At 40.1% G+C, this 14548-nt stretch overlaps 1 protein-coding gene across 1 annotated transcript in view; it reads right to left on the minus strand.

Moving 5' to 3' along the window:
• The window catches only part of KHDRBS2 (KH RNA binding domain containing, signal transduction associated 2), a 595075-nt gene that overhangs the window by 233893 nt on the left and 346634 nt on the right, over window positions 1–14548 (minus strand). The window contains exons 5-6 of the mRNA XM_063442960.1: window positions 13194–13321; window positions 5569–5761 (exon numbers count right to left, since the gene is read on the minus strand). Coding sequence (XP_063299030.1) covers window positions 5569–5761; window positions 13194–13321 — 321 coding nt within the window. The remainder of the gene's footprint in view (window positions 1–5568; window positions 5762–13193; window positions 13322–14548) is intronic.

The following is a 14548-nucleotide window of genomic DNA, read 5'->3' on the forward strand; positions in this document are numbered from 1 at the left end:
CTTCCTCCCCCTCCTGAGGACACTGGCCACGGACATGAAAAGATGGGGAGGGTCCTGCATATCCTGGTTCGGGAGAATAAACGCGGTCAAGATGAACCTCCTGCCGCGCCTCCTGTACCTATTTCAGACGATCCCCATCTATATTCCCAAAAACTTCTTCACCGAGATATCCACGGCAATCAGTCGCTTCGTGTGGGCTTCAGGAGTAGCTAGACTTAGATACACGCACTTGATCAGGCCAAAGCGCCAGGGAGGGGTGGCACTACCCTCGATTCAAGCCTACTACCAGGCGGCGCATCTCCTCAGGATGATAGACTGGCACGTGCCAGACACGGATAAGCAATGGGTAGGGTTGGAACGAGCAGCCTCCGGGGAACGTCTACCCTGGGCAACCTGGCTGCCGAGGCCCGCGCAGGCAACTGAGATTCGCTCACACCCACTTATTGGAGCTACTCTACAGATCTGGGCGTCTATACGGTACAAACTCGACCTCACCACTAACCCAAGCCCGTTGACCCCAGTGATCCATAATCCGGAGATTGGAGGCGGACTGGCCCCCAGGGACATTGCCGTCTTGACTGACCTGAACACTCCATATCTGGGCGAATGGTGCGCGGGAACTCGCCTAAAACCGCTAGAGACTCTAACCACCTCAGCCCCCCCAACGGGGCTCACCCGGTTCCGTTACCTACAGATCCAGCACTACCACAGCACCCTACCGGGTAAGCAACTACTACTCAGAAAAAAGACGGGCTTTGAGACCCTCTGTACGGAGGAACGACACTTACCACGAGGAATTTCCACGCTATACTCTATGTTAATACAGGCTGCCAGACTCCCCACTGCGCGATACCAATCTAAATGGGAACAAAGCACGGGCACAGTCCTCTCGGAGGCAGACTGGGAGAAGATACACATCCTCTCTCATCAAGGCACGTCCAGTGCGAAACTCCAAGAGACCAACTACAAGCTCATGACGAACTGGTATCGGACCCCCCATAGGCTGTATCAGATGGGGTTGCTACCAGCGGCTACATGCTGGAGGTGCGGGACAGACGAAGGTACAGACCTACACATCTGGTGGTCCTGCCCTCCCATCGAGGCATTCTGGCGACAAGTCCACGAGAAACTCCGGGAGATACTGGATTCGGACATACCATTGCAACCCCTGCCGATGCTACTACACCACTCCGCGATGCCCCTGGGAGCATACAAGAGATCTCTTACGCGACACTTCCTAAACGCAGCCAAGAGCCTAATCCCCACTCGCTGGAAAACCACAATAGCCCCAACCATAGCTAACTGGATGGAGGCGGTAGAAGAAATATACAGTATGGAGAGCCTCACAGCTGACCTCAGGGGGACGGCGGAAAAGTGCGCCAGACTCTGGGCACCCTGGATTGCGTACACGGCCCGTGTGCCGGCGGGTGGCCGGGGACGAGGGACCGAATAGACGGGAGTTAGTGAAGACACGAGTTGTTGGGCTTTATGCCGGGGTGACGCGGGCGGACCCATCGCCGGATACCTCCCCGCTGTTGCCGACTCTCGTCAGGGGGCCGCTAAACACGGCGAAACGCGCGTCGGGTCCACACCGACATTATCCAGACCAGCATCTGCTTTCCGTCACCCCTCGTGAAACGATTTCATTCCTCTAGATACCTGACGATCGGCTCATAGAACCTGTCACGCTGCAAGCTACCACATTGGGCTCCATTAACCCTGCGGCAGCATAGTCAGTTAAATAGACTGCTAAAGTGACCGATCTCGCTAAATAGAGGACTTTGTTTCAACTTTCAACTTGGGGACCTGACACTTTGATATTATATTATTTAATCGGAAAGCTAACTATATACCGACTTTGGTATATATTCATGCTAATTATCTTACAGTGTACATTACTCTAGTCATCTATTAACTACTGTGCCGTCTCCCTGGCACTCTCTTTACTATAACTGGTGCCCATGAAGGCACTATTTCTGTTTCGGGTTTTTCTAAGCATGAACTATCTAGTATGTGAACCAGACCTGTTTATCTAATTATTGCAAGGATCTTGACAAATCGTGAGCACAGTTAGTGGTCACACAGGACCAACACTGAACTCAAACAATTTGCAAGAGTTCACACTACGATCTTGCTTCACCTCCCATGTTGGGTATCAGGATAGCATCAGGCTAAGTACCATAGCGACAGACCCATTATACCTAACCGTAATCTGTCGGACACTAGTCGATGCATACACCTGTATACACACCAACATTGGACACTACTGTGTCAGCGAAGCAAACTCGCTAATAGAACTGCTGGTAATATCCTGTTGAATTACAAACATTATCAGATGCCGCATCAACAGTGTATTAAATTCATGATGAAGAGTACACACCACTGAATGACTTCACTTCCCATGCTGGATGTCAAGTCCGTATAAGGGTCTACACCGACATTATTCTCAGACCGTTACCTGCTTTCCGTCACCCCTCGTGAAATGATCTTATTCCTCTAGATACCTGATGATCGGCTCATAGTACCTGTCACGCTGCAATTTACCACATTGGGCTCCATTACCCTGTGGCAGCATAGTCAGCCAAATAGACAGCTAAATTGACCGATCTCGCTAAAAGAGGACATTGTTTAAACATTCACCTTGGGGACTTGACACTTTGTTATTATTTAATCAGGAAAGCCAACTATATACCGACTTTGGTATATATTCATGCAAACTACCTTACAGTGTACATAACTCCTGTCATCTACCAACTATTGTGCCGTCTCCCTGGCACTCTCTTTACTATAACCAGTGCCCATGAAGGCACTTTTTCTTTTGCGGGTTTCTCTAAGTATGAACTGTCTAGTATGTGAACCAGACCTGTGAATCTAATTATTGCAAGGACTTTGACAAATCGTGAGCACAGTTAGAAACCAGGCAAACTTACCAGATTTGATACCTACCCTGGAGCGACCCCTAGTGGCCATTACCACAGCATTGGTCTTCAAGTCAGCATAAGGCTAAACACCATAGTGACAGATTCGTTACACTCGATCTGTGTCTGTCAGCTACTGGTTGGAGCCGTTACTGGTATACACACCCACATCGATTACCAGGTTCGGGTCAACCCGGTGGGTTTACCAGATTTGAGACTTACTTTTGAGTGACCCTTAGTGGTCAATTACCATAGTACGCTATTAGGACACTGTAAAGAAAGGTTGCTACCCGAGGCACTGCATTCTGCTTAGCCTCGTTTCGTTTTCCCTTTTCCCCTCTCCCCCTACTTCCTACTCGCCCTTCCCTCCCTATTGCCACTGACCTACAATTCTGGACCAGCTTATGAGCAAGTACAGGGTGGTTTTATTATTATTGATTGTCTGTTCACTCTCTATTTGTTATTTGTTACTTCTTTATGTGTTTGGTATTATCGGATTTTAGTATACACTAAAATAGTACCAACCCCCTTACCCACATGCCCCGTTCTGTCTTATGATAGTAGGTCTGACTGCCAGCCAAGAGGTAAATAGTACCTACTACTACTCAGAACTGGGGCCTATTTTCCCTAATAAAGTATTATATTGTTATACCTTTTGGGACAGGATACTATACCTACTCTGTATCTCTTTTTGATACCAACATCCCTCTATCAGGTTTCCCTATAAGGACAGTTTTCCTCTCTCTCTTTGCACTTTATACCTTGAGGGTTACCCCCTCTCTGTCCGGTCACATTTGACAACGTTATGGGCCAACCCATCTCTCTATCACAATGAGCAATGTTAATCAGCAGTTGCTGAGGCCAGTAAGATATTATCAAAAGGGCATTAATTCTCAGAATGAAAATATAATTTTGCCTATTTATAAATCAAAAGTAAGACCACACTTTGAATATGCTGAGTAATTTTGGGCACCTGTTCTAAAGAAGGATATTATAATACTAGAAAAAGTATAGAGATGGGCTATGAAATTAATAAAAGGGATGGAATGTTTTAGTTATAAAGAAAGGTTAACAAATGTAAATCTATTTAGTCTAGAAAAATAGCATCTCAGAGTGGATATGATAGCATTATACAAAAATATTGGGGGCAATACAGGCCATTGTCTGAAAATCTATTCATTAACAGGGCTATACATAAGACACAAGGTCACACAGTTAGATTGCAAGAAAGGCGATTTAGTCTAAGGCAAATTTTTATCAGAGTCTGTGCAGATGTTTTATCCTTTAAGAACGGAGGCAACTGTACAAGTTGTGACTGAAACAAAACCTAAAACTTGGGCTATATGTCTGTTCAATCATAATTTAACCATAATTATTTCATATTGAGTAAACCCACACTTATTGTATACCACTTTGATCAGGAGAAATAGGACTTTCATTTCAGATCAAATATTTATATATAGAACACAATTTTTTTTGGAAAGTTACAGGGTCAAATAAAGAACTTGCCCATTTCAGTTTTTACACATTGAAATTTGCCAGATTGGTAGGCTGGACTTTTGTTTCTTTTGAGACCATCTGGCAGCCCAGGAATAAAATGTATCCCCATCATTGCATACCATTTGTAAAAGTAGACAACCCAGGGTAATTAAAATGGGGTATGTCTAGTTTTTTTAGTAGTCACTTAGTCACAAACCCTAGCCAAAGTTTGTATTCATATTTTGTTTAAAAATGTTTACACTTGATTTGCCCTTTAACCAATTATATGTTTTATTGCTCTAAAACATTCATATTTCTGTTCAGCCATATCTCACGAGTACGACACTACCCCTCAATGGACAACTTTTATGGGGTTTTGTAAAGTTACAAAGGCAAATATAGAGCTTGCCTGTTTCAATTTTCAGATTGGTTTGCTGGGCCTATGTTAAATTTGAGACTATATGAATGAGAATTATCCCCATGTTGGCATACCATTTGAAAATGTAGACCACTCAGGGTTTTAGACTATGTATTAGTCGCCATTTAGTCACAAACTGATGGTATCACTTTCATTATCCATTTTACTGTTTTACAACACTCACATTTGTGTTCATCCAAATGGTGAAAGTACAACAGTATTCCCCATGTACAAGTTGTATGGGTTTTGTATGGGCACAATTCTTAACAGGCTTAAAGCCCACCTTTTGCAGGGTGGCATGTTACTCCTTAAACATCATTAAGAGCTAAACAACAACTGAATGAATACATGAAAAAATATAATATGCAGGGATATAATTTTTAATATGTCGGGTAACAGCTTCTTGATCCAAGAAGAGATATGATTGCCATTGTGCGGTCGAGAAGGATTTTCTTTTTACTAGATTGTTGCAAAACTGGAATCTATCTATCTATCTATCTATCTATCTATCTATTTATCTATCTTAAATGGAGAGGAGTCAGTGCACAATCATACAAAACATGCTTTAGAGTGTCCAAAGCTAGGTATTCTAAATGTAACAAATCTCTCCTATCTAAACACAAAACATCATACAAAAGGGTAAACAACTGCATCAAGATTCATGTAAAAAAAATCATGTTTTTTTAAAAAGTACTCGTGTATTTTCATTATATAGAACGGTGAAGCTCATGCTAACATTTACATAAAACTTACGTATTCATCGTATGGCTCAGGTGGTGGTGGTGGTGGTCTGTATCCTGTTACTGTAAGAGTTCCTCTTGTCCGTGGTGTGGGGACTCCACGAGCTATTGGTGGAAGTGGTAATGCTCCACGTGTCACTGGTGCCCCTCTTGGTACTGATTTTCCTCGACCAGACATCGAAGGAAGAATTGTACCTCCTCTATTTCTAAAGTAGAGAGTGGTTACAGAGTATTAACTATATCTTTAATATCAGTAAGAGTATTTTTTTAAATTAAAAACATACAGACATAAAATACAGGTTGCGCAGATATTTAAAATGCCGTATATACTCGAGTATAAGCCGAGTTTTTCAGCACATTTTTTGTGCTGAAAAACCTCAACTCGGCTTATTCTCGAGTCAATGTCTGTATTATGGCAATCTGCATTGCCATAATACAGACAGGGGGCTGTGGGGGCTGCCGAGCGGTTACTTACCTCTCCTGCAGCTCCTCTCAGCTCCCTTCTCCTCCGCGCCGGTCCGTTCAGCACCTCTGTCAGCTCCCAGTGTAAGTCTCGCGAGAGCCGCGGGGTCATAGTGCGGCTCTCGCGATACTTACAGTGTGAGCTGACAGAGGTGCTGAACGGACCGGCGCGGAGGAGAAGGGAGCTGACCGGAGCTGCAGGAGAGGTAAGTAAACTCTCTGCCAGCCCCCCTCCCCCCCAATGAACTGCCAATGCCACTGGACCACCAGGGAGTGAGATCCCCCCTCCCTGCCATGTATCAAGCAGGGAGGAGGGACGATTTTTTTTTAAATAAAATAAAAAATAATAAAAAATATTAATAATTAACCAAGGCTCAGCTACACACACACACACACACTGCACTCATACACACACTCTGCACTCATACACACACACTGCATTCATACACACACTGCACTCATACACACACTGCACTCATATACACACACTGCACTCATATACCCACACTGCACTCATATACACACACTGCATTCATACACACACTGCATTCATACACACACTGCATTCATACACACACTGCATTAATACACACACTGCATTCATACACACACTGCACTCATATACACACACTGCACTCATATACACACACACTGCATTCATACATACACACACATCACTCATACACACACTGCACTCATATACACACACACTGCATTCATACATACACACACATCACTCATACACACACTGCACTCATACACACATGCTGCACTCATACACACACGCTGCACTCATACACACACTGCACTCATACACACACTGCACTCATACACACACACTGCATTCATACACACACCGCATTCATACACACACCGCATTCATACACACACAATTAATATACATTTTTTAGGATCTAATTTTATTTAGAAATTTACCAGTAGCTACTGCATTTCCCACCCTAGTCTTATACTCGAGTCAATAAGTTTTCCCAGTTTTTTGGGGTAAAATTAGGGGCCTCGGCTTATATTCGGGTCGGCTTATACTCGAGTATATACGGTACATCCTTGTTTTTTACATAGGTTTTGTAAACATTGTTTCTTAAGATTTGTGACAAACTGCCCTTTGCCACTGACTTTTGGGGAAGCCAGGACTATGGCCCTGGGGTGTATTGCCCTTTAAGAACATTATTGGGGCATCTTGAGAGCCCCTTTTAAACTGTCGAAGTGGTTCGAATTGGAACTTCGAATTACCGAACAGCCGGACCCCACACAAGTGGAGTGTACAGCCAATTTACCTCCCAGAAGCTGTGGTTAACTGCAAGCTAATTGACGAACGGCTGGGTGGTCGCCGTCCGTATAGTCAAACACGTGGCGGCGGCCATCTTGTTTAGTCGAACGCGGTCAGCGGTGTTTTGCCATAGAACTTTTTCATGGAACTCAAATCGGACACTCAACAGCACGAACACCGCTGAACCTTACCTTCTCTTCTACTTCGACACTTCGCCAGAAATCGAAGTGCGTTCGAATATTCGAATACCACGTTAACATTGGATATTTGCACGAACGGCGCCCGTTTGTGCATTCAAATGGTACTACGTGAAATAGACCGAACTCACAGCTCAAATCTATGAAACTCTTTTGGGCATGAAAGCCATGCTTGCAGTCGGTCAAATATGACTTCCATTGAATTCGTGAACCCCTGCTCTGGTCTGGGCGATGTTTGGATATGTTGTTCACCCAGATCAGAGCTATCCAGGGATGTATGATTTATGGGGATACGTGGTTGTTTTGGGGTGTTTCTATGTTTTGGGTAAAAACTGTATATTTTCTCCCGGTGGTAATTAAGTTAGCCCATTGTGTTTATTAATTATATCACAGGCAGAGGGTAGGGTTTGTGTGTCTTAGATGGAAGTGTCTGACTGTACTGTGTGGATTGGCTGTTGTAACTTTGTGTCCTGTGTACCACAAGGTCCACGTGGCTGGTAACCTTGTGGGAAAATGTGTATATAAGAAAGTCCTGTGTGCCCATTAACCCCTTAAGGACCAAACTTCTGGAATAAAAGGGAATCATGACATGTCACACATGTCATGTGTCCTTAAGGGGTTAAACCAGTTTTACTTGACCCTCAACTCGCAGCCTTGACTCGTGTTTGGAGGGGACAGCTATAACCACTACAGTGATTGCTATGCTCTTCATACTCCCTTAGCTTCACTAAGTTCTTGTAAGAGCTTGTTCCTGTTCCTGCTTTGCTCTCTGGGAAAAGAAAGGTTCACCCGCTGGAACCTGGAGCCTTGTCGCAGGACCAGGTTGGGTAGGAGACGGCGAGACCCCAACCAAGCTGCGGGGTTTGTGGAGTCTGCAGTGCTTATGGTGTCTGGTCCTTGGGGAGTGCTAGGAGCATCCTTTCTATGGTCCAACCTTCAGCTAGCCTGGGGCAACTGTAACAGTCGGTGGCAGCGGTGGGATGGCGTCCTAGTGCAAGGAGCAGAAGCTATATAATAAGTAAAGTTTCACTGATTTTAAAAAAATGGTCAAGAATACCTTTTGGATCTGAAAGGAAGGGGTGCATGACTACTGGCCAGAGTCAGGTTAAGTGCAAAGGGAATTGGCTAAAATAAATGTTACAGACAGGAAAAATAATTTAGTTACCATGATGCCAGCAGAGTAACAACAAATAGTTTTATCCACAGTTTTTACGGCAGTATTTGTGCTGTATTTTTTTGTTTTTTGTTTTTTCTTTTGAGTCTATATTGGCAGGTCACATTTTACACTTGAAGGGGTTGAATTTTTTCACGAAATGTGAAGGGGACGAGTAGAAATGTTGAGTCCTTCCTATGCTATGGTCATCTATTTAACTAGACCTGTTTGAATGGGCAGTTGAGGTTAAGTGCATGACTGCTGAAGCAGGTATGTCCTTTGACCCATGCCTCCATTAAACAACATATTAACCCACTTCTTATTGGTTAAGGGAATAGACCACAGCTTTATTGAGAGGTGTATTGATTTTGAAAACAAAAATGGCTACCGATTTCATGGAGGAAGAGCACTAAAACATGGTGGTGGAGAACAGGCACTGGCATTAAAGGGACACTATAGGCACCCAGACCACTTCATCTCATTGAAGTGATCTGGGAGCAGGTTCCCTGACCCCGTAACCCTGAAGCTGAAAGCATTGCAATTTTAGAAAAGCTGCAACATTTTTTATTGCAGTGTTAAGCTGCCTCTAGTGGCAGACTACCGGGCATCCACTAGAAGCAATTTCTGCAGTTTCACTAAGTTTGCACAAGGACGTCCGGCATCTTCTAAATGGGGAAGACCTAGTGTGCGCGCACGGCACTCACCGCACATGAGTATTAGATTCCCCTTTGTGATGACAGCTTTGTATTCCTAACAATATAGTATTTGTTTAATAACTTGTAGGCTACTTATATATGGAGGCAAAACTGCTGCTAGAATCTGTTCACTCAAAAGCAGTGCAAATTATAACATGGTTATTCAATAAGCACAAAATGTTTGCAAATTAATGCCCAATGACAAAAATTGAGGCCTAACTGTGACTATAACTGATCAGACTTTTTGAGTTTTATGAATAGCCCTGAAAATGTGGGAAGTCTTACTTGCTCAGTAAATGCAGAAATCAGCAGACACACGATGAATCAAAATGAAAATACTATTCAAGGTGCCGAGTAACTTTTTGGCCTTGGCATGGCCATTAAATAAAATGAGTGCCCTCATGAATTTAGGTAAACTTACTGTTCTCTAGAGTATTCCTGAACACAATACATGATTTCAGCTGTTTAATATTTATTAACATAGTGTAACATATTTTACATTATGATCAATCAATAATTGATGCAAAGTATTGTATAAATATTTTCTGTAATACATGTTGTACTGGAAATGTCATATGAATTTATATTATTTTTTTTGTACATATTGATCTTACTTTTTTAATGTTAGTTTGCTGTATGCTGTCTGCATTTTTTTATTGTAATCGCTATAATGTGATGTGTTCATATGTGTATGTCAATATGCAAACTAAAATTCTAGATTTCTTCTAGACCTTTGGAATGCAAAAATTCATTATACGCTAATATTTACTTGGACTTTCACCTTTTTTTCTGTTAATATTATTCTGTTTTTGTATGCATTACTATTATTTATTATTTACTGTATTCATTACAATTTATATGAAAAGTTGTAAAAAATTATGAGAAAAATGTGCCTATTTTTTTTTTTTTACATCTGAGTGTTAATATCTAGGATTTTTTTCAATTTGGTATACGCATGTTTTGAAAGCAATGAGCAGTTAAATATTTCGCAATAGGGATTCTGCAACTCATACATTCTCATATTTATGGTTGAGGAAAAATAATCGTATTTAAGAACCAACATACTTGGCAATTTGTTCAAAACCCTAAGGAATATATAAAGCGTATGGTTAAATAATTACTTAGTTCGGCATTTATGTGTCTACTCAGCATCAGTTTAAGCAATGTATCATTTTGTAATGGCACACAGTAATGTCCAGAAGCAAAGTTTTAAATAAATGCTAATCTTGTCAAGAAGACTGAATGCACATTGGCTCATAATTAAACAGGAAAAAAAAAACACAAATTCCAACTTAGTTCAACACTAAAACAAAATGCGTGGAATTGCTGGAATTTTATATAGACACCTGAGGCAAACAAATAATATTTCTCAATGACAAATTAGAGCAGATACATTATATATGTATTTAACACATCCACTGTACATTTTAAACAGTGTTGGCCTTAAAAATAAAATCAATGAAGTCAGTATTAAATACCAGCCATCTCTGCAGGAAGTTACTTAATGCTGTTTTTCAATATTGCATGTATGATCAAAAAAAAACAATAGCATTAACATGGATTGGAGAGGTCATGATAAAATATGATACATTTGTGTATATTTTCTATTACATTATTATTTTTAACTATAGTCAGGGTTAATGCTTAATCTAAGGTTAAATCTAGAGTGAGAGCTTGTGCTACTTTGATATTAGGAGAGCTCCAACTTTGAGCTTAATCCAGATCTTTTCTTTTTAGTGATATTCTTGAAAAGTAGCTGAGGATAGAGAACTGTAGCTGCAATGCCTCCAACCAATCTCAGGAAATCTGGTACATGTATGTCTTATTGCTGCCTTGAGATTACGAGTTCCACACTGAATATATGTGCAGTATGGCTTTGGAAACTATTAAGATACTCAGGATTAAACATGTGCATTCAGGTTTCAAATAAATTACAATGTGTCTGAATTATGGCCAATCAGTCGGTCAACCTAATGACGCACCATATGGACGTATTAAGAAAAAAAAAAAAAAAACACACAGACAATGGCCAAATAGGTTTGTTTGCTTTGTGATTCAATGTTCCTTCTATGGCAGCAACAAGAGATGATTGATGGTTAGGTGAGAGTCACTAAATCAAAATCAAACGAATGAAGAAATAAATATAGGAATAAATCAAATAAATAAATAATAAAGAAATAAACCAAGGATCAGCCACAGCGAATGCTCATAAATAACCAAATACTCAAAATCACAAATATTGATTGACTACAGACCAAATGTGAATGGTAAAAATACCATTCTACTCATTTGGTATTCAGTGAACCAAATTCTGACTGGAATTAGGTTCATAAAAGGACAAGGAAATGAGCCTATCGCTGTACTGTAATATATATATATATATATATATATATATATATATATATATATATATATAAAACATAAATTATATAATAGATTTAATGATATACATATTTTAGAATACATTAACAGGTTCAGTTTTGACACCCGTTTAGATCCTTCAAATAGGTTGAACATAACTAGAGATGTCATAATAAACCACACGATAGAAGACCTAACAGGTTATTTCTCCAGAAACTAAAATATTGCATAATTTTCAATTAAATGCACCATGCCATAGGTTAGGGGCATCCCAATCCAACAGCAATAATGAATACAGCAAAAATGTGAATTGTTAAAAATTCAATGTGAATTTAAAATGTAAACTAAATCCCTAACAATTCTAATTTTAGTGAATAATCCTGTAAATCTAGTTTTTGAAGAACATGGACATTCCTCCTCTACCCTTACTCCGTCCCACTGTGGCATATTTTATGTTTTCTATGTTTTACCTTTTGACAGGGCTCTGTTGCCCTTATCACATAAGGAAAAAGAAATGTAATTAATATTTTATACTTATCATATTCATTATTATATACTTAGTTAAAAAAAAAAAAATTTTTAACCCCTTAAGGACCAAACTTCTGGAATAAAAGGGAATCATGACATGTCCCACATGTGTCCTTAAGGGGTTAAAACACTATTCCTGGTTACAAGGCTTCTGGTATCCAGCACCATGTGTTTCATAGTCCTGGTTTTTCTCTATCAATCTATCAATCTCAAAAGCAGTGTTACAGTATTCCGGCACCCATCTCTCCATCTGCTACTACTTCCTACTGCTGGTATTTCAGTTATTTTCCTGCCTATGTTAGTATCAGGTGTGTCAAATATTCTAAGAAGATTAAGAGCATGAGGGCTTAATCCTTTGGGAAAATGGTTGTGAAGGAAATCCTCAATGTGGTTGTTTATTTTCTTCCTTATTTAGTGGAAAAATTAACAGGCATAATTGCCTAATTGCCATACAGGATGTGAATTTCAGGAAAATGCAGGTGATGTGTTAAAAATGAAATGTTATACATGGAAAAAGAAGATAATTATGAGACTCCAAAGGGAAACAATAAAAAAAATACAATCAACAGGCTTTATTCACATTTATTACTTTTATTTTTGTCCTCAGTAAATCAGTGATTGATGGAAAATCCCCTTAAATTAATAATTAATCTGCTAAAGATACTCTGTTGTACTGCTGACTGTCAAAACCTCTACTAGTCAATTATATCATCAAAATATATCCTGACTTGAAGCAAAACTAAAAATAAACAGTTTTTTTTTTGTTATAGCATTTTCTATTTTACTGGCCCATACATTACAGTTTGTTTTTATTTAATCCTAAGCGGTTGATCCTAGGTTCTGCAAAAAAATATATAATAAATGGTGTTTTCCATTAGACGATAATAACAGAAGCACAACATTTAACTGCATGAACCTGTTGGGAAATGCATCTAATCTTTATTCAATGCTCACCTGGTAAGAGTTGTGGGTGCTACCCTAACTCCTCTACCTCTTGTCCCTTTTCCTCGAATGGAATCTTCAGATCCATTTAAATATGATAGTTCTCGTAATTGCTCCTGTCGAATTTCATCATTGTAATCCTACAGGAAAGGACAGAAACCATTAATAAACAAATTCATACATCTGAATACATTATAGTGCATTTGAAGTGAGCATATTTTCAAGGGTCTGAACAAAACTCAAATATAGACACAAAAAAAAAGCTACTAAAAGAGTGTATATATTTTTAGGAGTTATATTGGTCTTATGTGTCATTCAATTAAAGTTTCCTTCAAAGTATTCTTTCTATTAATGAAAATTGGCAGTTGAGTTGCTTTTATTTAGTAAAACATATGCAAAAAATAAGCACACAAACATCTATGAAAGTCATCCACTAATACATTGCATTGCTCACAATATTCATAAGATAATAACACAAACATTTTACAATTATGTATACTTCTTTCATCCAAACATATATAGCACATTTTTCAACCCTCCCACAGTCACTCCATGTAGTGTGGCCTTGGTAGAGGATCTTCTTTACCCTCTACCTGGACTGGAAAGAAGCTGGTAGCTAAGAGCAGAGAGCAGCTTTCTGTCAGACCGGGCATAGAATAAAGACCATGGTCTCTACCATGGTCTGTCAGGCCACTGTACAACAGGTGTTGAGAGTCAAAAAAGGGGGAAAACAGCAAGTTATAAGAGGGAAGTAATACCCTCAAAGGGGTTGATTGAAAGAAATTTATGCAAGAGACACAAAATATAGTAAAGAAAATGAAGGGCTTGCCAGTGATGCACAGGGAGTTGCAAGAGATACAAGCTAGGATGAGGGAAACAGTGAGCGCAATAGACAAAGAGTGGTACCAGAGACAAAAGGGGGTTAGGAGACCATAGGAAGCATAAGAGACACATATGGGGTGTAAGACACATAAAGGGGGTGCTTGAAACAAATGGGTTAGAAAAAAAGGAGATGAGGGTAAGAGACACAGGGCGTGGGTGAAACAGATGCCAACTTAACTACCACTGAAAAAAACTACTTGTTTTTTCAACATACAAAACGTATTTTCTCAAGATAAGACATTGTTTTCTTAACATAACAAGTTGTTTTCTTGAAACTCAAATTCTTACGTTTGCCTCACTAGATTTCAGTCAGGAAGTATTACAGTGATGAAGCACACACATTGGAAGAAAAAACTGCTTTCCAAGCTGAGACAGGAGCCTGCAACCTGCTACCTACTATTCCCAGCAGTGTGCTTACCAGCAGCCAGAATAATCGAGTCAGGCAATTGTTAGAATTTGAGTGTAAAAATATATTCTTCATAAAA

Source organism: Pelobates fuscus, chromosome 2 (genome assembly GCF_036172605.1).
Source record: "Pelobates fuscus isolate aPelFus1 chromosome 2, aPelFus1.pri, whole genome shotgun sequence".
NCBI lineage: Eukaryota > Metazoa > Chordata > Amphibia > Anura > Pelobatidae > Pelobates > Pelobates fuscus.